The 22,116-nt window shown below is 40.6% G+C and overlaps 1 protein-coding gene across 4 annotated transcripts in view; it reads left to right on the top strand.

Annotated features, from left to right (window-relative positions):
• LOC122873248 (microtubule-associated tumor suppressor 1 homolog) overlaps positions 1-22,116 on the top strand; it is a 69,952-nt gene that overhangs the window by 35,027 nt on the left and 12,809 nt on the right. For all 4 annotated transcript variants that reach the window (XM_044189698.1, XM_044189697.1, XM_044189696.1 and 1 more), the window contains 2 exons: positions 7,170-7,288; positions 7,929-8,276. In XM_044189698.1, the coding sequence (XP_044045633.1) occupies positions 7,170-7,288; positions 7,929-8,276 (467 nt within the window). The remainder of the gene's footprint in view (positions 1-7,169; positions 7,289-7,928; positions 8,277-22,116) is intronic.

Here is a 22,116-nt window from a genome sequence, read left to right on the forward strand (position 1 = left end):
AGCTCAGTTAGCCATGCAGCTAGCGGCCCGTTGTCTGCTCTCCAGGCTTCCGGTGCCGCTCCACGTCAGCATTCCCCGCTGGGTCAGCTGTTCTATAATTAGGAAGGAATCCAATCTGACTTTTGCTTAAGACACTGTGCTCGATGAGGAAGTCTATAATTCTTCTATTTAGAATACTACCAAATAACTACTCCAGGTTACTACTTACACAGATGCCTCTGTAGTTGTTGGGATCGAATTTGTCTCCATTCTTGAAGATGGGTGTGATCAGCCCTTCACTCCAGCTTTCAGGGAAATGACCCACACTTAGTACCAGCTTAAACTTGATTCTTTGGAGGTTTTCTATAGAGATCTTCAAAATGACTTTTCCATGTATCTCCATTTTGAATGGACTGTTCGCTGTAATGTTTCTTGGTAAATAGGTTCCAATTTTTACAGAATTTGTTTGACACCAGAGACTCTTCAATTAATTGTAATTGGTTTTGTAGACGTTGTTCTTTTTTTGCTTTCAGTGTGTTTTTTATATTGTTTTAGAGTCTCACAATAACTAAGGCGGAGCGCCTGGCTGTCTGAATTCCTGTGTTTTTGGTTTGAGACTTTTCTTAATGTCTTCCTAATGGTTTTGCACTCAATCGATCCACCTTTCCCTGTTCATTTGCTTTGGCTGTTTTTGTTTTGCAATTTAAGTTTTGATAATGAGGCCAAGTGATCAAATATGTGGTTAATGTTAACCAGACACAGCTCTACACCTTCTGTACTCTGAGGGTAGATCTGAACCAGAAAGGAGTCTAGAAGAGACTGGATTTCTTCACTGACTATTGCTTCCTGGTACTGTTCCAGGCTGTTTTGTAGTTTGAACAATATATGTTACGTCCAAAGGATTCCCCTTGCAGCCTTCTATTGACAATGTACAGACCCAGCACTCTGCAAATCTGTAGGATCTTTTTTTCCACTCTTGTTTGTGATTTTGTCATAATTATTCCTGTTGGGAAGGACAGGGAAGTTAAGGATAGCTCCAGTGATGTAACTGTCATCTTCAGTACTAGTCAAGTCCAGCTCCTCACCAGTTCTAGCATTTAAATCTCCAGTGATCAGCACAGTTCCCTGGGCCTGGAAATGACTAATCTCTTCTTCTTGGTGGAGAAACTTTCCTTACTGAAATATGGAGATTCTATTGGGGAATATAAATTGCACAAAAAGGTTTTCTCAGTGGAAAATATCTTTTTAAATTTTTGACCAAATGTGGTATTTTCCTTTTTTCATTATTTCTATTTAGTCTGCTTGTTCTGACTTATACCATGTGAACATTCCCCCTGAGTCTTTACTCTGGTTGACTCTATTTAGTTTTGTTAATGGGACTATACTCTCTCTACACTGGGGGCAGTAGTTTCTGCTGCCCCAAACAACCAAATAAATATTACTTAATATCTCGCTCTCACTGATGGGTGTGGTTGCTTGAAGAATTTTGCTTTGAGCAACATAAAGAAATGTGCAAAGATAACAAGTCCTCTCCTGACACACACCGAAGCAAGACTGGAAACATCAAGACTTTGCTCATGATCAACTATCAGGTACAATCATAGATTCATATAGTCTGTACACTGGAGATTCAGCTTCCACATAACTGTCGCCATGGTTACGCTGTCACTGTTCGCAAGTGTATATGTCCACTTTTGACCTGTTTACATGCAAACTGGACCATCTGGTCACCTAGCAACAACCTCTGAGTCATTTTTGTCCACCTGTCTAGCAATGACGTTATCCAGCATGAGGACAGAAAGAAAGACGCTTGATGTTTTTACTCTCGGTCCACATGTGGCAAATCAGTTGAACTGTGAGAGTTCTGTTTTTCTTAGTTCTACAAAAAGATGGTGATTACAGTAGAAGCAGAAAATCCTAAGTAGAGGCACTGACCACAGACAAACTGACACACATATGGACTTAATTGTGTAACAGTAACTGGTTTCCAGTATATTTATGCATATTATCAGGTACTATTATTATCAGTTAAATTGGGCTTTATTGGCATGGGAAACAGATGTTAACATTGTCAAAGCATGTGTAAAATAAAAACATACATTAACAGAAGAATTGTGATATTAAAATATATACAGATAAGTAAGATAGGATAATAATAATAAATTGTAGTCAAATACAAATAGTGAAAACTAAATACTGCACACATTACTACACATTTTGTGTGTGTGTGTGTGTGTGTGTGTGTGTGTGGGGTATTTCATTTAATGTTGTATACTGTAGGAGGAAGTGCATCTCTGTCTCAACCTGATCTGTCGAACAGAGACCACATATTCTGTTTTCTTTTGGTTGCCATGATTTTTTGTGTCTTCCTATTTCGATTGCCAGTCTGTGGTCCCTGAGCCTGTCCTCTGTCAGGATCTGTCTCTGCTTTCTGTCTCTGACAGCAGAGAGAGATTCTGCCAAGTCATAATCTCTTTTTAGGGCCAGATAACATTCTGATCTACTTTGGCTTTTAGTTTCTTCTTTCCAGTGTTCCAGACAGGTTTCTTTGCATTGGGTTATAATTTGGTTTACTCTGATTGGTGTTTGGAAAGCAGTGCTGTTGTGAGACTGGTCAGAGTGTGTCTGAGGGGGGGCATGTTAATTATCAGTGGGTATCTGCCTAATTCTGCTCTACATGCATTTGTTGGTGTTTTTCTGTGTACGTGTAAAATGTATCTGCAGAATTCTGCATGTAGAGATTCTGGTGGATGTTTGTCCCAATGTGTATAGCTATGATGACTGAGTGGACCCCATACTTCACTACCATATTGCGCAATGGGCTGGATGTCAAATATATCTCTCTCTTTCTCTCTCTCACCCTCTGGTGGGAGAGAGGGAAGCACAATATAAATTCCACCTAGAATTGGAAATATTTATAAAGTAATAACAATAAGATTGGGGCAGCATGTACACACGGGCACAGCCAACACAATACTTAGTTTACATCCAAAAGGTACACGTCTTATAGCAGAATGGTGGGTGGTGGTTTACAGGTTACATCATCTATCATAAATCAGTAGAAAGATGAGACAAAGAAAAAGACCGTCTCAGTCCCAAGTTATCAGTGTACGAAGAACAGAGACTTCTGGGACACTTCTGTCTTATGATAGGAACAGCTAGTGCCCCATAACCCAAAACAACATAATCACAGGGCCTGAGGACACCTTTTTGAAGCCATACTTTTCGCTACATAGCCAACGTTAGATGTTACTTACCAGTCTAAAAGAAATGTTTTGCGAGTTCAGCATCAAACCATCTTTACTCGCCAAAAGGTGACTTCAGCAGTGGAAAGCCATGCCGATATTTCCTCCTATTTTGCTTCTTTTTATATCGCTTCTTTTCTTTTCCTTTCTGCCACAGTATGCGGTTTCTTGTCGGGTTGGGAGGGCGTTAAAGGTCACTTGCCAAGAGCTTAAGCCATCTTTGTGTTTCTGTGACACTAACCGGGGGCTGTACCTTCAAAGTGATTGACAAGCCCTCGGGCCAGTTCTACTTCTTCGTCCTCTCTTGTTGGACTGAGGGCAGACTGGACGCCGCAGTGACTCACTATCGCCTTTCGAGGCACAAGTGGTATTACGACACAGGATGGGCTGGGGCTAGCTGGTTAGCATGCTCATTTCAGTAGATATCTCTGCAACACAATACATAGACGTCTTTGACATAACTGTTACTTCTTCACATTCTGTTGATAATGTTAGTTCATTATTTGAATGTTTTAAACTAAAATTCTGGCCATACTTTACACATTATTCATACACATTGCACCTTTTAATGAGGTTGATTAGTGGATGCCATTTTAAGCTCTGGGTAAAGTCCAACCCCATGCAAATCAGATCTAAATTCAAATCAACCTCTGTTGGAATCTCCCTCTTCATAAAGAGAGATTAGATTATATTTTCACAGCAAAACTGTGTATATTATTCATATGTGTGGTTAGATGAACACCTCCAAATGAAGGACCTCATTCAGGAAGCTCTGTCAGCTTTTTCAGTGACAAAGGGAAATAATTTGGCACGCAGCTGAACACAATCCAACTATTTTAGAGAGAAGACAACGCATTTGCTGTTGTTTTACAATAACTCGACACAAAACCCTCACTCCTACACCTGACCTTTTTTATTCTCCACTCCCCAACATTACATTTATTCATTATTTAGCTTCCCTTTATTCTGCAACTTTTAATTGAAGACAAGAATTAAACAAATATGTGGAGAGCACTTACATATCCATCATGAGCATCATTTACTTCCATCACTGGAGTTGTCATGTTATTTTGTTTACCATTAATAACTTCTCTTTAATTAATTGCCAGCTAGTTTTGTTGATTTAAAACAAGTACTTCAAAAGCAGAGAAAAGGAAATACTCATCCTTGCTTTGTATATGAAATGCATATACGATGCATATTAGATTTTATTGGTCAGAAAAGAGCAACACATCAACCAAGATGTTCAGTGTCAGCACTCATTCAGTGCCACATAGTGTTTGCCATATTTTATTCTTTCATCTGAGGGCAAACAAACAAAGAAGCAATGCACCATCTTATGGTCACACACTGTCCATTATAAAACAGTGATAGCAGATTGAAATCAATTTCAATTCAATTTTATTTAAATAGCGCCAATTCATAACAGAAGTTATCTCATTGCACTTTTCCTACAGTGAGTCACAGTGTGCTCCCTGTGCCATGACAACAGTGTTAAGTGTACGGAGTTAAGTGAGGTGGAGAGGATTCTTTTGCATTTTGGTGTTTTTTGTTTAAACATTCTGTTGGTAACTCAGTAGTGCCTCATCTCTCCCTCCATCAGCAATGTGTGGAAGCATTCAGGAACGCAAGGGCAAAATGAACACAATTGTGTAATGTGACTAGTCTCTGTTTTTTGCTGTGATTAAAGGAGGAGACACAGTGTCAGTGTACTGTGTGTCTCTGACCAGCTCTCACACACACTAACCTGCATCCTGCAACAAGAGCATTTATTTTCACTACAGTGCATCTAAATGAGCCTGGATGAGACTGTCTTCACAAGAGTTAGGTGTGTGTTTCTATCTAGATGTCAAGTGAATTTTGGCCCTATGTCATGTCACAATAAAAAAAAAACTGCACTTGATGATATTTTAATTTACCAACTAATGATCATTTGACAAGGATGGAGACCGGTATGTGGGAGAAACTGAATTTTTTACACCGTAAAGGCACAGTTATTATACATTTATTTAATTCTTTTACTGTTTTTTTCTAATGTGTGCAATTCCATCTGAGGCATACATTTATGCTCAACATGTTCATACATTTATGCAGGAACATGTTCTCACCTCCCACTCTCCTTCATATTTCTGCACCCGCCAACATTTTCCACACTGAATTAATGATCAGAGCTAAATATTCATCAGGCTAAACTGAAACTCCTGCTGTGTTTTAGTGATGAATCCACAGCTGTAGTGCCCACTTTGTGATCTAGAAAACTGTGGGTTGTTGTAATGAAACTGAACTGATCAAGTAGATTGTCAAGTCAAACACATACAGTACACAGAGCAAGTGTTCTGGCTCCTGCTTGTCCTTCAGTGTCTGAACATAAGACAGCAGCAGCAGGCTGATGTACTTTAGAGTGATCAGGATGTTTGCTGCTGTCGTTAGGTGACTGAAGATGACTCACTGATTAAAAGTGAGTCAGTGTTTGACAGCTTTTAATTCAACTGTTGCTCAAATGTCAGTGTGAGCTAATGATTTTCTCTTCCCCTAATCGCTCTCATACTAAAGTGCACAGCAGTCCAATCCATTTCAATTATGTTCGACCTCTCTTGTTCCTCACCTGCATGCTCTGTTCACAGCTCTGGTTGATCAAACAGACTGATACAGACCAACATGTTTTGCTTGGTGGCTGCCAGTAGGTGGCAGTATCTTTTAAGGAAGTCATTACTAGCTTCAGGGCCTGAGCACCAGCACTGACTTGCAGAGTACAGACATATTTGAGTTCAGAAGAATTTGAATTAGATTTTAAAAGTAAATTGGGAGCAGAATTTTTAACTCGTATGAATTGAAATCTGACGATGCCCTAGGTGACCGTTTTAACTAAGACTGAATTTTTCTATTAATGAAACAAAAATTTTTGAGTGAAAATTTCAACTCATTAGTCCCAGCCCTCAGAAATAATCCTCAAAACATCAGATTCCAGATAACACCAAAACACTCATGGTCCTGCAGGTTGCACTGAATTCTGGCCCAAAGACTGCACTGCACCAAAAACCTATTTGACATCATACCAAAGTCGACTGGTTTATATTGAATTATTTAAAGGCTTTTTGCACCTCATGTCTTTGTAGCGAGTGTAATTTGTCAGGAAGCCCAGCTGCCTGTGGGTGAGGAGAGCCTGTTAGATGTCCTTGTAGCTCTATATGAGCTGTAGTGTGTTTTTTGTTGATTTTCAGTCGGTGACATCAAATCAAATCAAATCATATCACCCCTAGACTGAACTACAGTGATCTTTATTTCCAGTCAGGGAGTGACTCTGGATGCTGTAGAGCTGACAGACTACCAATAAATAGATGGAAGAATGGAGGGAAAATACTGGGGGAGAGAGAGAGTAATGAGATGGACTACAGGGAACGAAGAAGTGGAGGACAGGAGAGCAGAGGAAGAGACAGAAAAGATGTGTGTTGATCTCTCTCTAATTACTTTGTCTCTGGTAATGCACTCCTTAATGCACACTCTGGCACACACACACACACACACACAGACTGGCCATCATTACCATGCAATCCCATGATGCATCTGTCTCAGCCTAGAACAGTCAGTAGGGCGTATTCTCATTTACCAGATGAGAGCGAATGACGAGTCTGTGTGTGTGTGTGTGTGTGTGTGTGTGTGCGTGCGCAGGGTTTTTATGTTTTCTGTGTTTGAATGTTGTGGTGGTGGTCGAGTCCAGATACTTCATATACTTTCTTCTGTTTTCTTAGGTTTTCTTTTACACACATGTTGTTATTTTATTAATGAGTGTTTGTAGTTTTATGTTGGGACCCTGCTGTGGCATGTATATTATACACTTTGTTAATGGAATTAGTGAGTATTCTATGTGTGTGTGTGTGTGTGTGGGCACCATGTTGAATGTTGTACCTGCCACCCACACACTAAGAGGACGCCATTCTCTTGCAGTGGACAAAAACAAGCCCCGGGAGGTGCCGGCAAGACCCACAAACACCAACAACAGCTCACAGGTAGCAGCATCTGCAGGAGGAAACAACCAGAACCAGCAACAACCTCCACCTGACCTGGTATGTCCTCTTTTGTTTTGCTCTTTAAGATGCAAACTAAGCTCAGTCATGGATGAGACACTCCGTCAGAGACCATTACTGAGCAATATCTGATTGATGAAAGGAAGTATAAAGTGTGTTCATGTCCAGGAATATTTCAAGTGGTAATCTACAAGATCCTCATTCTCCTCATTTCTTTCAATTTTTGTTTTCATCACTTCCTGTACTCTTGGTGGTGCCAGCAAAGCTGGCAACTATACAAGTTTAACTAATCAATCAATGAGACACAGATGGTAGCAAAATGCATATTTATTTATAACAAAATATATTGGATCATTTTGCTGTATATTTGCATTTCTTGACTACATATTTTCTTCTTCTCATGTTAACAAATTGTTAGGACGACTTTTTCTCCAAAATGTGGTTAAACATTTAAAAAAATGACCACTCTTCTGTACTGACTGGTGGTGTGCTAACATCATTAAGAGTAGATTTGTATTTGGGTTAATCTTAAGACGTTTACTTACTCAGTTTTTTAAGATGGAATAATTTCAGTCAGGTTTTTTTCACATTACCTATTGAACTAATATCTTTCCATAAAAATCTGGTCTTTTCATTAGTGTCTTCATTGAAGACGTTATGTGATGTTTTTTATTGCTAGATACCGGACGTGGTGAATGCTAATGCACCAGTGACGCCAGTTCTCCCAGTGCCTGCCACTGATATCACCAACACTGGGTCAAGCACCACTGGGGCCTCTGGTCTTGGGTTCAAAGCAAGAACAGGGCCACGATCCAGCCCCAAAACAGGATCTCACCTACAGAATACATTCAAGCCTGTCGCAGCCAGGGCTGTTGTGGCAGACGGGATGGTCACGATGAAACAGAACCAGAGCAAAGAGCAGGCAGAGAAGAAGAACCAGGCCATCAACCAGCTGAGGAAGCTGCTCATCCAGGGAAATAAGAGAGTGGAGGCTCTGGCTACAGTCATCCAACATCTCTTCACTGAGGTACTTGTTATTTACTGCTTTTCAAACTGCATTAAAACATGAAGGTGAACAAATGTTTTGCACATTATGTTGGCCTCAATATTACTATATAATGAACTATACAATATACTAACACTAAAATGTAGACAAGTGAACATACAGTATAGCTGTGTGACAAAAAAAGATCCAGTGCTGTTGCTGGGGATAATGTTTTCTTATATAGGCAAGCTTGAAGAAGTACAGTAATAGCTGTTTTCAGGAATGTTGGCTGCAAGAAAGGCCATGCAGGAATCAGCACAAGCTAATTTTTTTTAAAGAAATGATTCAATGGAGTTCCTACTTCCCAGGGCAGATATGAATTGCAAACTCTAAATTTTACATATTGGTGGTAATGAGAGGTAACTGTTTTAATGTAAGAGTTTGGTAAAGACAGTGACTGCATGTGAACACCAGATTCCACTCAGTTTATTAGCTAGCTAACATAAATATTTGGACAGCTAGAGTAATCGCTGCCCTGTTTTTAAGTCTAGCTGGTTTGCACACAAAGATACACCCCCTGATTTTGTTAGTTTGTGCCCCCAAAATCAATGTTAGGGTGACGCTTTGGATCGTAACTGTGACCTGTGTCGAAAACACCAAAAGTGAGCTGGGATTTTGGGAGTTGAGTCTAGCTTTAATATATCCAGTAGAGGCCTTATTAGCCTGCTGGCTGGTTAGCAAGCTAAATGTTTGTTTAGTTTTAATGAGAGGATTCTTCTTTGAAAACCAAATTACCATATATTGGTATTATACTCTACTTGCAGCACAAGTAAACTGGCTTCACTTTTTTATGCTATGCTGTGTGTGTGTGTGTGTGTGTGTGTGTGTGTATGATATACAAATCCCACCATGAGCAAGCATTTGGTGACAGTGGCAAGAAAAAACTTGAACAGAAACAGAACCTTGGACAGAACCAGACTCAATGGTGGTCGGCCATCCGTCGCTGCCATGTTAGGTTTTTTGAGAGAGAGAGAGAGAGAGAGAGAGAGAGAGAGAGAGAGAGAGAGAGAGAGAGAGAGAGAGAGAGAGAGAGAGAGAGAGAGAGAGAGAGAGAGAGAGAGAGAGAGAGAGAGAGAGAGAGAGAGAGAGAGAGAGAGAGAGAGAGAGAGAGAGAGAGAGAGAGAGAGAGAGAGAGAGAGAGAGAGAGAGAGAGAGAGAGAGAGAGAGAGAGAGAGAGAGAGAGAGAGAGAGAGAGAGAGAGAGAGAGAGAGAGAGAGAGAGAGAGAGAGAGAGAGAGAGAGAACCCAAGAAGTACAACCAGATGCCCATACCTGAAGCACTCGAAACTGCCAAAGGCTCCAAGCCTTGGCCAGTCGCCTAAAGAGGTACACAAGAGATAATGAAGCCAGAAGAATAAACCGGCTGTTCGCAACTCAACCTGCGAAAGTGTACACTCAATGGCAGGGTAATAACAGCAGAGCAGACCCACCAAGGCTGGAAACTGAACAATACTGGAAAACCATATGGGAGAGGGAGGCATCACACAACAGTGATGCACAGTGGCTGGTGGCTCTGAGAAAGGACCACAGCAACCTCCCTGAACAGAACCGAGTCACCATCACAGCGGCAGACATCCAAGAAAGAGTCTCAGGTATGAAGAACTGGACAGCACCAGGCCCTGACAGGATCCACACCTACTGGCTAAAGAAGCTCACTGCACTCCACGAGCGCCTAGCAGCACAAATGAACCAGCTGCTAAGAGATGGGACGCACCCTGAATGGCTTACCGAAGGGCGTACAATCCTGATCCTGAAGGATCCTGCAAAGGGTACAGTCCCATCCAACTATCGGCCAATAACCTGTCTCTCCACAACATGGAAGCTCATGTCAGGCATCATCGCGGCTAAGATAAGTAGACACATGGATCAATACATGAGCAAAGCACAGAAGGGCATCGGCAAAGGAACCAGAGGAGCCAAACACCAACTCCTGGTTGACAGAACAGTCACCCAAGACTGCAGAACCCAACACACCAACCTGTGCACTGCCTGGATTGATTACAAGAAAGCATATGACTCAATGCCACACACATGGATCACTGAATGCTTGGAGATGTACAACATCAGTAGGACTCTAAGAGACTTTGTTGCAAACTTGATGAGGTTGTGGAAAACCACCCTTGAGGCCAATGGCAAGCCACTTGCACAAGTATCCATCAAATGTGGCATATACCAAGGAGATGCTCTGTCCACACTGCTGTTCTGCATAGGTCTGAACCCCCTCAGCCAAATAATCAACAAGACTGGCTATGGATACCGACTCAGGAATGGGGCCACCATCAGTCACCTCCTCTACATGGATGATATCAAGCTATACGCTAAGAGGGAGGGTTCCATCCCAAATCCAGCACCCTGAGACTGTTCGCTAGCCGTAAGGAAGGCGGCCGTGGACTAGTGAGTGTGAGAGCCACTATCCAGGATGAAACATCCAAGATCCACAAGTACATCCAAGATAAGGCCCCAACAGATGACGTGCTCAGTGAATGTCTCAGGCAATGGGGAACAGAGGAAGAGGTGCTGGAGGAGGGACCATCATGGGAGGACAAACCCCTGGGGTACATGGGATGTACCACCGGAACATAACTGAAGTGGCTGATATCAAGAAATCCTACCAATGGCTAGATCGGGCCGGACTGAAGGACAGAGGCACTCATCATGGCTGCACAGGAGCAGGCCCTGAGCATCAGAGCAATAGAGGCCCAGATCTACCACACCAGACAAGACCCAAGGTGTAGGCTGTGCAAAGAGGCCCCTGAGACAATCCAGCACATAACTGCAGGGTGTAAGATGCTGGCAGGAAAAGCATACATGGAGCGCCATAACCAAGTGGCTGGCATCGTGTACAGGAACATCTGAACGGAGTATGGACTGGAAACCCCAAGGTCAAAGTGGGAAACACCTCCAAAGGTGGTAGAGAATAACTGAGCCAAGATCCTGTGGGACTTCCAGATTTAGACTGACAGAATGGTAATGGCGAACCAACCAGACATTGTGTGATGTTTTTTATCTTGCAGTAGAACGCGAGGAGTTTGCTGGCCAATAGACAAGCGCTCAAAAGGTTTGTAGATGCTTTTAAGGATAAACCAGAAATAATTTTTGTACAGGAGACGTGTTTGAGGGAGGATCGTCATGATAGCACCAGTGGGGGCTGTGCTCTGTTAAGGGAAGTTAGGGATATAGTATATAAGAGTGGAAGTGGTGTCTGCTCTTGAGTGTGTAATAGCAGCGACATGGTGTTCTAAGGGAAGAGTGTCTTTGGTAAATACATATATAACTCTTGCGAGATTTAACATCATGGTGAATGACGCAAATGTTTAAGGAGGTGGGTCATGGTTTTGGTAGGTCGTTGGGTTCCTCTCTGCAGATTTTTACAGACAAAGTCCAAGGATCCAAAGATCCTGTGAGTGGCAGGGCAGGATTTGGAATGAGCATTCCCCGGCTTGGTAAGCGGCTGCCAGATGGTGTTGCAGTCTTTACGACTGAGTGTGTGGCGCTTTTATGGGCGCTTTGGTGGTAAGAAGAAGTGGGGCCTGTTGAGGCAGTGCTGTGTTCAGATTCAGCTGCTGCACTGGTTGGACTCAGCTGGAGGAGATCAAGGGCTGGGCCAGACCTGATGAGGGAAATCCTGACTCAGATTTTTAGACTGGAAAAACAAGGTTGTAAGGTGGGGTTCCTATGGGTCCTGGCTCATGTAGGGATAGAGGGGAATGAGACAGCAGATAGAATGGCCAAGGCAGGATTGAAGCGAGAAGGAATTGATTTCAGGGTTTCTTTTGGTAGAAATTAATGTGGTAATATAATTAGGGAAGAAATAGCAAAGCAATGGCAGAGAGTGGGAGGTGGAGGAAAAGGGTAGGAAGTTTTTTTATATTCATCCATGAGTCAATGGGCATAGTACAATCAATTTAAATAGGGAAGATGATATCAAAATGACTAGATTAAGGCTGGGGCACTGTGGGCTGTGGAGTGGTCTACTGTTGGTGGGGAAACACCAGGATGGGAAATGTGAAGAATGTGGAGTGATGGAGTCTGTTCGACATGTGCTGCTTCAGTGCCAGAGGTATACAGAAGAAAGGAAGACCTTGTTAGAGGAAGTGGCCAAGATGGGAGTGGAGATATTCTCCATAAAAAATTAGGAGGGGAGGAAGGGAGTGCAGTTATCCAGTGCTAACAAATGGAAATGAAATAGCAGTAACTAATAAAGAAAAAGCTGAGTTAATGGCTAACACCTTTAAGGTACACAGTTCTAATCATTTGTAATAATAATTACCGAAGATGAGCAGAGTGTTCCTTTTACTTTGGGAGAAAAAAAAGGGTGCTAGCTAAAGCTGGTATGACTGCACCAGGGAAGGATGAAATATGCTATGTGATGATAAAACAATTAAGTTAAGAGGGACTCAACAAATTATTTATACTGTATAATAAAGTGTGGGAAAAGGTAGAATACCTGTGAGCAGTCATTGTTCCCATAAGGAAGCCGTGCATATTACCGTACAATAACATACTAATGTGCGAGTATCAACTTGTATCAGTCATATCTTGCATTGCATATTATAACTCCACACTATGTTTAACGATGCTTTAACGTCACCACAGGGAAGAGAGAGAGGGAAAGATGATCTATTACTCTGTTGATTGTTCGGTTTTCTCTACAATTAGAATAAAAGCCTTGTGGACCAAGGTAATAAAATATACACTGATGCCGAGTATTCAGCAGGTATCTATATCCAGAAATCATTGTTTTTAAATCATATACTTGATCTTTTATACTGTGTGTAAAGTTGACTTTACCAATTTGAACTTGTAAATAGAACAGCTAAGACATACTTTACTATGTAGATAAATAGTAAATTGGAGACAATATTAACAATCGGAATAATTTGGTTTCTCTATTAATTAATGCATACATACATACAATTACATCATAACTACTTATATCACACTGATGATGTTAATAGTAAGATTATCAGGATTAGCTGTTGTCCCGGCAGTACCGCTATACAGCTTACAGGCAGGTTGTCTGCTGGGCCTAAGACATTCTGGGTAGGCACATTAAACCATGTCCAAACTGCTGACATAATCAGTTAAATTGGATTGTTTTCTATTGGAATGTCCTAACTGACCATGAGCAACACAGCACTGTGCAGCGCGATGCGGCCTGCCGTTTTGAGCTGAACAATACACACACACACACACACACACATATATATATATATATATATATATATATATATATATATATATATATACCCAAACCCTTACCTTAACCATAACCAATTCATGCCTAACCTTAACCTAACCTCAAGTCACACCTTAACCCTAAGCAGGACCTCAGAAATGACTTATACTTTATACTGGACCCCAATAGGTAACACAAACACACACACACACACACAATGCAAACTCCACATAGAATTTTTAAATAATAATAATGTAATGGTAGTGGTAATTTTAATATTAATAAAATAATGATAAGAATAATAATGGTAATAATAGTAATAAGACTAATAATAATAATTGTAGTAGCGGTCGTTGAGCAGGAACATGGGAGCAGTGTGAGGCCCACAATCATAGATCCAGACTCCGCAGCTCCGGAGGCAGAAATACCTGCTGAAAGCAACAAGAGACAGGACAGACACGAGAAAGCACAAAATTGTGGGAGAGAGAAGATGTCCAGTTAGTAATATGCATTAATAGGATAAGAATGCATACAGATGGAAAGGAGGAGAGAGGTGCATCATAGGAAGTCTCAGGGCAGTCTAGGCCTATAGCAGCATAACTAAGGGATGGTTCAGGACTCACCTGAGCCAGCCCTAACTATAAGCTTTATCAAAGAGGAAAGTCTTAATCCTACTCTTAAATATGGAGATGGTGTCTGCCTCCCGTACCCAAACTGGGATCTTATTCCACAGGAGAGGAGCTTGATAGCTGAAGGCTCTGGCTGCCATTCTACTTTTGGAGGCTGTAGGAACCACAAGTAACCCTGTATTCTGGGAGTGTAGTGTGGTAATAAGATACTGTGAGACTGTGTAGTCCCTCATTCGTCCAGGAGTGTTCTATCGTAGAAAAGAAAAGGAAAGATACTGTGAGCTCTTTAAGATACAATGGTGCCTGACCATTAAGAGCTTTGTAGGTGAGGAGAAGGATTTTAAATTATTTTCTGGATTTTACAGGGATCCAGTGCAGAGAAGCTAATATTGTAGAAATATGATCTATTTTCCTAGTTCTTGTCAGTACACGTGCTGCAGCATTCTGGATCAACTGGAGAGTCTTCAGGGACTTATTCGGGCAACCTGATAATAAGGAATTGCAATAATCAGCCTAGAAGTAACAAATGCATGGACTAGACTGCCACAACAGCATATCTTGGCAAACTAGAAAGTAAGCTGAATGTCCGTGGGCAAGTAAGTTACCTAACATACAAATCATGACTGGAATAGTGTTGTGTGGCTTGGTCCGAGCCACTTTGTTTATTTCCCATTTACAGAGCCAGAGCTGTGTACAAACACCATATTTTTTCAGTGCACACACAGAATGGACAGCTAGCAGACCGTGAGGACATGTTTGCTGAAATTGACAAAAAGACGTGTATTATATTAGAAATCACATACCCCACCTTTAATTCAATTATATGTTAATTATTGAGGTCATTTTGTTGAGTTGTACCGGACTGCATCATACTGAGGTGTTTCTAATATTTTACCCTCCTACATTATATAAATGCAGTGGATTTGTTTGCTATATACATGCACAACTAATGCTAGATATAAGATAAAAGTTACACTACCTGATGAGTGATGGAAAGGTTTGAGATCACACTGTGAGCCACAGTGAAGCACAGATGGTGGTTGAGAAGCCAGTGGAGAGAAGACCTCTTGCTGTGGGTCTACACACACCGCAACACTTGGTGTAGGTGCATCTGATCTGTCCCTTCATTACTGTAGTATCTCCCAAAACCTGTGCAATGAGATAACTTCTGTTATGAATTGGCGCTATAGAAATAAAATTTAATTGAATTGAACCTAATAACACACCCACATTACACCAAATGAAAAGAAATTATACATATATTAGCTGTGCAAACAAAGTCACCAAGGTGTAACTAGGCCTAGGGTTCAAATGTTAGCAAACTGGGGTTACCGTTTATGCCTTCTCATGTGGTAGGTTCTACAAAATAGGATGCTAATGCTAGCTAACATTAGCCATTATTCCTTATCAGCTGGTGGGTTTTAGAAGATACCTACGCTGCCTTACAACAATAAATACTTGCCACACGTTTCTTCTCATTATTTAAATCATGATGCTGAATATTCTGGTTAGCAAGTTTAGCAACCGTTAGAAAACAAGACTTACGGTGCACAGCTCACGTTTTCCACCGGTGGAAGTAACGTTACCAACCGCCTGCTGAAGATAAGCTGATGAAGCACCTGTGTGTTGGAAGTAACCGCAGCAGATGTCAGTCGTTATCCCATCCTGAACTCCTTCATATTATCAGGAACATAATCCTCCTGTCTAAAATGAGCACCAAACACGACCATGGTTTTCATTACAGAGGCCACAGTGAAGTCCTGTCTCTTCACCTGCAACACCCACCAGGCACCTAAGCTAGCTAGTTAGCAAGCATTTCCTGTTAGGAAACGGTGGACTCGATGTTCTGACAGACTGAGTTTGTGCAATCTGCACAAAAACAATTATTTGCCATGATGTAAAATGGTGAAGTGTAATGTAAAACTACCGAAAAAAGACCAACTCACTAAATTACAGCCGCTCAGACTTACTACCACCTACTGCTGCACATTGAGCTGAGGCAGAGTCAAGGACACCAACTGGTATGAGGAGGGTGCGGCTCTCTAATCAATCAGTAATTTGCATTGTTTTACCTCGTTACCAGCGCAAGGCCCAAGTAGGGTATCTCCGCAGACTGGAGACTTTAAATGGGAGGGTAAATGTCCGTCATTTTTAATTTGGCCAATCAGAGGCTTATGGTGAATTATGCTGAGTGGTCATTCTTACCTCTCAAAGCGCTTCACACTATATATCACATTCACACACTGATGGCAGGTGCCATGGGAATTTATCTATGGGAATTTATAGTAGTAAGCTAACAGGCTAGAAAAGTCCTGGACATGGATATGCTACAATAGCAATATTTGCTGTCTGATTACTGGGACTAGTGATTTTATGTTTGTAGAACATAATGGCACGTGAAATAAAAATGAATGCACACAAACACACATTTTGGAAGTCTTTTTGGTTCCGCCATAATAATTATCATTCAGCTGGGTATACATTATCCAGTATGCAAACCCTTCATTAGACCAGTTTTCTCTGTGTGTGTGTTTAAACCTATGTATAAGAGAGAGAGAGATCTGTCACATAACATCAAAACAAAAACAAATACAAATATGAACTCAGCCCTTTGGATAGATCTGTAGTCACTTTGACCTTTTGTCTTCTTTCTCCTCTCTTTGGGTCTGTCTGGCTGAACTGGTCATGTTTGTTGTGGTGAAGGGGCTGGAGAAGCATATGCAGAATAGCACTAATGCCTTTAGTTAGTGAGACCTCAAGGAATTTTACAAGCACACACACACTTGAGTTCATTGTACAGGCTTGTTTTTTGTAACTTTTACTCAATCTACCAAAGTTGCTGTAAATGTGTAGATTTCATAACTTGACCTGTATTGTCAAACTAATCTGTATAACAAGTGTATTAGCATGTAGCTGATTTTCACTGGAGGTATGAAACGCTGCTTCTCTCTGCTGCTGGTCACCATCACTTTCTTCTGTTCATTAATTCTAAAATTGTGTAATTCTCACTAACTAAAGATTAAAAATTGTACTATTCATGTTTGGAAATAAAAGAAAATCTGAGGCCCAAAGTAAAATATCATCTTTTGATATATTTTATTAAGAGCATGTCAATTTTGGTACATAACTATAGTTTTTGATAATTGATTTTACATTCTTATGAAACAACAATATTGAAGCAAAATATAAAACCTTAAAGTTGACTAATGTACTCAAAATCATTATCTTCCTCTGTGGTGACAAAGTCAGCAATGACAAACACACACACATAAGGTGACCCTTTACTGATAATAAACAACATGAAAACAATACCAAGTTACTTGTTTTATATTCTTGCTTTCAAGATGATGAAAATGTACATGAACTCAGGAATACACCAGCCTACACACACAAACTTGTCCTCAGTGAGTGAGTAAGAAGCACAGGACAGCTGTTACCTGGCAGCATGTCTCTCTCTACGGAAAAGTATCTCATTATCTGTAGAATAACCTATCAGCAGTAACAACATTCCACAGATATGAGTGTGTGTGTGTGTGTGTGTGTGTGTGTGTGTGAGAGAGAGAGACTGTTAACTGTTACATAACTCTCATGGGTTTGTGTATCAGGATAAACGCCACATTTCTGTGGCTATTCTCCAGCAGTTTATTGTGAAAGTGTGGGATTATAACATGTAAATATCAGCTGAGAGAGAGCTTTCAGAGGTTTACAGTGCAGGAGCCGTCCTGACTGGGTTAATGATTAGATGGACGGCCTGGTGGAAGGTGGGGCTGAAGGGCGAGTGATGGATAGAAGAGAGGGAGGGGTGGAGGAATGCAGCAGCTGCAGTTCATGCCCTGAAGCTCTTTGATTTCCACGTCTGAGATAATGTGTATGTGTTTTTATCTAAAGCATGAATACCAATTCTATCTAATCTGTCCTACACACTTGAAAGGTGACTGGTGAATTATAAAATTGACAGGGGTAGGGGCTTTAGTGAGTGCACTTTGTGAGTGTTTCATATTTCATGTTGGCAGCCATAATGGAGAACAACCATGAAAAACTTGAATGTGCAGAAACTCTGTAAGGAAGTGTAATTGACATTTCTTTAAAGGTACAAGTGTCTTTTTTTAAGTTAATTTAACAGCTTGAATTATTATGGATGCCAGGTATTTCTTTTTTTTTTTGGTTTTGCTTCATCATTTCCACTTCTCTCTGTTACATTTAGTAGATATTGTTTTGAAACCAAATTAGACATACTGAAAGTTAAGTTAAAATTGAAAAATCCTCTTTTAGAGTGTCAGCATGGTTTTGTGGTGTACTTTGAGAGCAAGAAAACAGAGACAAAAACTATCCTGAATTTAAAAATATGTTCCAGCTTTTGTTCTTCTCTTCAGTGCTGTGAAACTTTAGTTTGTGCTTGATAGAAAGGACTTCCCTTTATGTACCTGTAAACTTTCTTTAACATCCCACAGACTGAATTAATTTGACTGATTAATGTAAGGTTATTTTAATGTAAACTTTAAATAGACAGAAAGACAAAGAAGTAGAAAGTTAGAGAAGGATATGAGTAAAGACAAGAGAGTCCTGAATTAAATGCAGATACACCAGTTTTGTGTGTAAACGACTGATAGGGAACAAGAGAAAGGAAGATAAGAAAAAGATATGAAGAGAGGAAGGTGGTGAAGAAATAACTAAAACAGAGGGAGGGAGGACATTGAGCTCTGTTGTAAACAGATAGAGAGTGGGAGGAGTGGAAGTGGCCGAGTGAGCCGTAAGTAAGAGAGAGAGGGAGAGTGTCCCATTCAGTAGGTGGTCTTTTTTTCAGTTTGTGTTGTAGAGGGAAGGAATCAGTGAGAGAGAGGAAGCACATTTTTTCTGTGTCTGTCTGTGTGTGTGTCTTTGTTCACCGAGATATGGGCTCCATGGGCAGCAAAGCCAATGCAAAGCCCAGCAAGGCTCCCTCTCATCGCCCCGCGAAGAAAAGCAAGGTGTGTGTGTTTACTGCTGTAGCTGTGAGATTCTGCTTTAGATTCATCTGCTGCTGCTCTTTTCTTTCTCTTCAATTCGATTCAAAAAAGGCTTTATTGGCATGAAAGCTTTGAAAAACAATTTTGCAAAAGCATCCAAGTACAAATTTATCAAATATTTGGACAATACACAAAACCAATAATAATAAATAAAAATAAAAACAAATACACAAAAACAGTAATATTAGAAAACAAATACATAATAACAGTAATATTGGCAATAACACAGTATATAACATCAAAATCGTATATACGACCAAAATGTATGTGTATATGTATATTTTTGTGTGTATGTTTGATTATGTCAAGATAATTATTTGTCATATTCAGTGATGTTGTGTTGAGGGTGTGTCCCTCAGTTTGTGACATGCTTCCTAATAGAACCTGTTTCTTTTTCATGTCATTTAGCTCTGTGAAGTTTGGGATTAACAAATCAAATTTCTTAAAGTATTCCACTCTGATATTATTGTATTTGTTACATTATAAGAGGACATGCATCTCTGTCTCTACCTCAGCTGTCATGCAGTGACCACAGACTCTGTCCTCTGTTGGTAGCCAGGACTGCTTGTGTCGTCCTTTCTTGACTGTGGACTGCTAGACTGTGGTCACCGAGTCTGTATTTGGTCAGGATCCGTCTCTGCTTTTGGTTTGATTTGTCCTATGTTCCAGATAGGCATCTTTTGTTAATTTCATAATTTGGCTTACTCTGATTAGTGGTTGGAAAGCAGTGGTGGTCTGAGGTTGATCAGTATTGGGTGTTACTTGATCAGTAAGTCTCAGGACCAGCTGACAGAAGGGACTCTTTTTGATGTTCAGTTCTTGGGTTTGTAGTGCCTGAATTCTGTGTGTCTTTGGGGCTCAATTTGAGAAGTAACCAGAATTTAAGTGTACATTTTTAAATGTTAATAATCAATGGGTAACAGCCTAGTTGTGTCCTGCATGCATTGGTTGGTGTTTTTCTTTGGATGTTTAATATGGACCTACAGAATTCTGCATGCAGGGCCTCTATGAGATGATTGTTCCATCTAGTGTAGTCCTGACCTCAAACTTCACTACCATAGAGGGCGATTGGTTCGATTACACTGTCAAATATTTTAGTCCAAATTCTAATTTGTATGGCTATTTTGTAAAATTTTCTTCTAATTGCATAAAATGCCCTACACGCTTCAGTGCATTCACTGCCAGACCAAAGTTACCCCAGGTAATCATAATATAGGGTGTGATCTAGATGGGTGTTTCCTAATTTGAATTGATATTTGGTTTCCGGAGATTTGGGCTTCTTATTTTGGATTTGCTAAAGTTGACTGTCAGCGCCCAGTTCTGACAGAACTGCTCCAGGAGGTCCAGGTGCTGCTGTAGTCCTTGTTGTGTGGGTGACAGCAGCACCTGGTCATCAGTATAGAGCAGGAATTTAACTTCCTTATTGTTAAGGGTTAGGCCAGGGGTTCCAGATTGCTCCAACAGTACTGCTAGGTCATTAATGTAGATGTTAAATAGAGTTGGAGACAAGCTGTTGCCCTGAAAGACACCTCTCCCTTGAGTGAAGAGATCAGTAGCTCTGTTGCCAATTTATTACTGACATAGATTGACTTAATTATGTCATAAAGTTTACCCCCTACACTGATTTGGACAATTTTATAAAATAATCCCTCTTGCCAAATAGAATCAAGCCTTTTTAAAGTCAAAAAACATGCAAAGATTTTTGTTTTTTTGGTGTATGTGATGATTAATTAGAGTGTGTAGATGAACGTGGTCAGTAGTGCGGCGATTTGGTAAAAAGCCAATTTGCCCTTTACTCAGGACATTGTGTTCCATAAAGAAGGCCAGCATCCAGTCATTGATAATGCTGCAAAAAAACCCTCCCCAGATTACCGCTCACACAGATGCTTCGGTAGTTGTTAGGGTCCAATTTATCTCCACTCATATGTATTGGGGAAATAAGTCCCTGGCTCCAGATGTCAGGATAGAAACCTGACTGAAGAACCAGACCGAACAACTGAAGCAGGGCCTGTCTCAGCTCAGGGCTGCTGTGTTTCAGCATCTCTGTCCCCTGATGCCATCAGGTCCACATGCTTTGCCAGATTTTAGTTTGTTTATGCTGTTTTCTTCTTTCATTGTAATAAGCTAATCAAGGGGGTTCTGATTATTTTTGATTGTTGATTCAAGGATTGTCAATTTTTCTTGAATTTCTTTCTGTTCATGATTGAGATTGTTAGGGGACATTTGCATTTTTCAAGGGGACATTTTTCAAAATGATCTTTCCAACTGTTAACATTTTGTAGGGCCATGTTGTCATTTTTGTTGTTTAAGTTGTTCCATCTCTCCCAGAACTGATTTTGATCAATGGACTAGAGTTTCTAATCATGATGTTGTTTTTTCTTATGTCTTAGTATCTATTTGTATTCTTTCAGTGTTTCAACATAACTTTGTCTCAGGTCTGTGTTTTGTGTGTTGTGTTTTAAATCTAACTTCACCATCAAGAATCCATGTATATTGATTATTTATTTTATGTAATTTACAGGGCTTATACAGCATATATAGACTTAAGGAGCGACAGAGATGCACTAGCTCTCTCCCCATGTTGTTCACAACGTGGTCTTGATTGTGTCTGTGGCTAGTGGTGGGAGTGAGGTGTAGAGAGGACTGTCCAAAGATGGGGCTGTTGCCAGCAGGATCCACTATTTCAGGCTCACATCCTGTTCTGGCATTTAAATCTCCCACCAACAGGACATTACCCTGGGTAATCTCAGATTTCTTTGTGGAGATTTTCAAAAATGTTTTCATCGTAATAGGGGGACTCAAGAGGGGGAGTGTAGGCCGCACACACGTACAGATCATTATCACATTTGGCAATTTTTTTGGTTAACTTAAGCCAGATGTGTGTTGTTGCTTTTTAAATTACTTTTAGATGAGACGTCCTCTTTATACGACACAATAACCCCACCTGAATCTCTACCGTGACGTATGTGTTTCTGTTTGAGGTATGGTAGTAATATCTCTCTATAGTTT

This window comes from Siniperca chuatsi, linkage group LG3 (assembly GCF_020085105.1).
Source record: "Siniperca chuatsi isolate FFG_IHB_CAS linkage group LG3, ASM2008510v1, whole genome shotgun sequence".
Lineage (NCBI taxonomy): Eukaryota > Metazoa > Chordata > Actinopteri > Centrarchiformes > Sinipercidae > Siniperca > Siniperca chuatsi.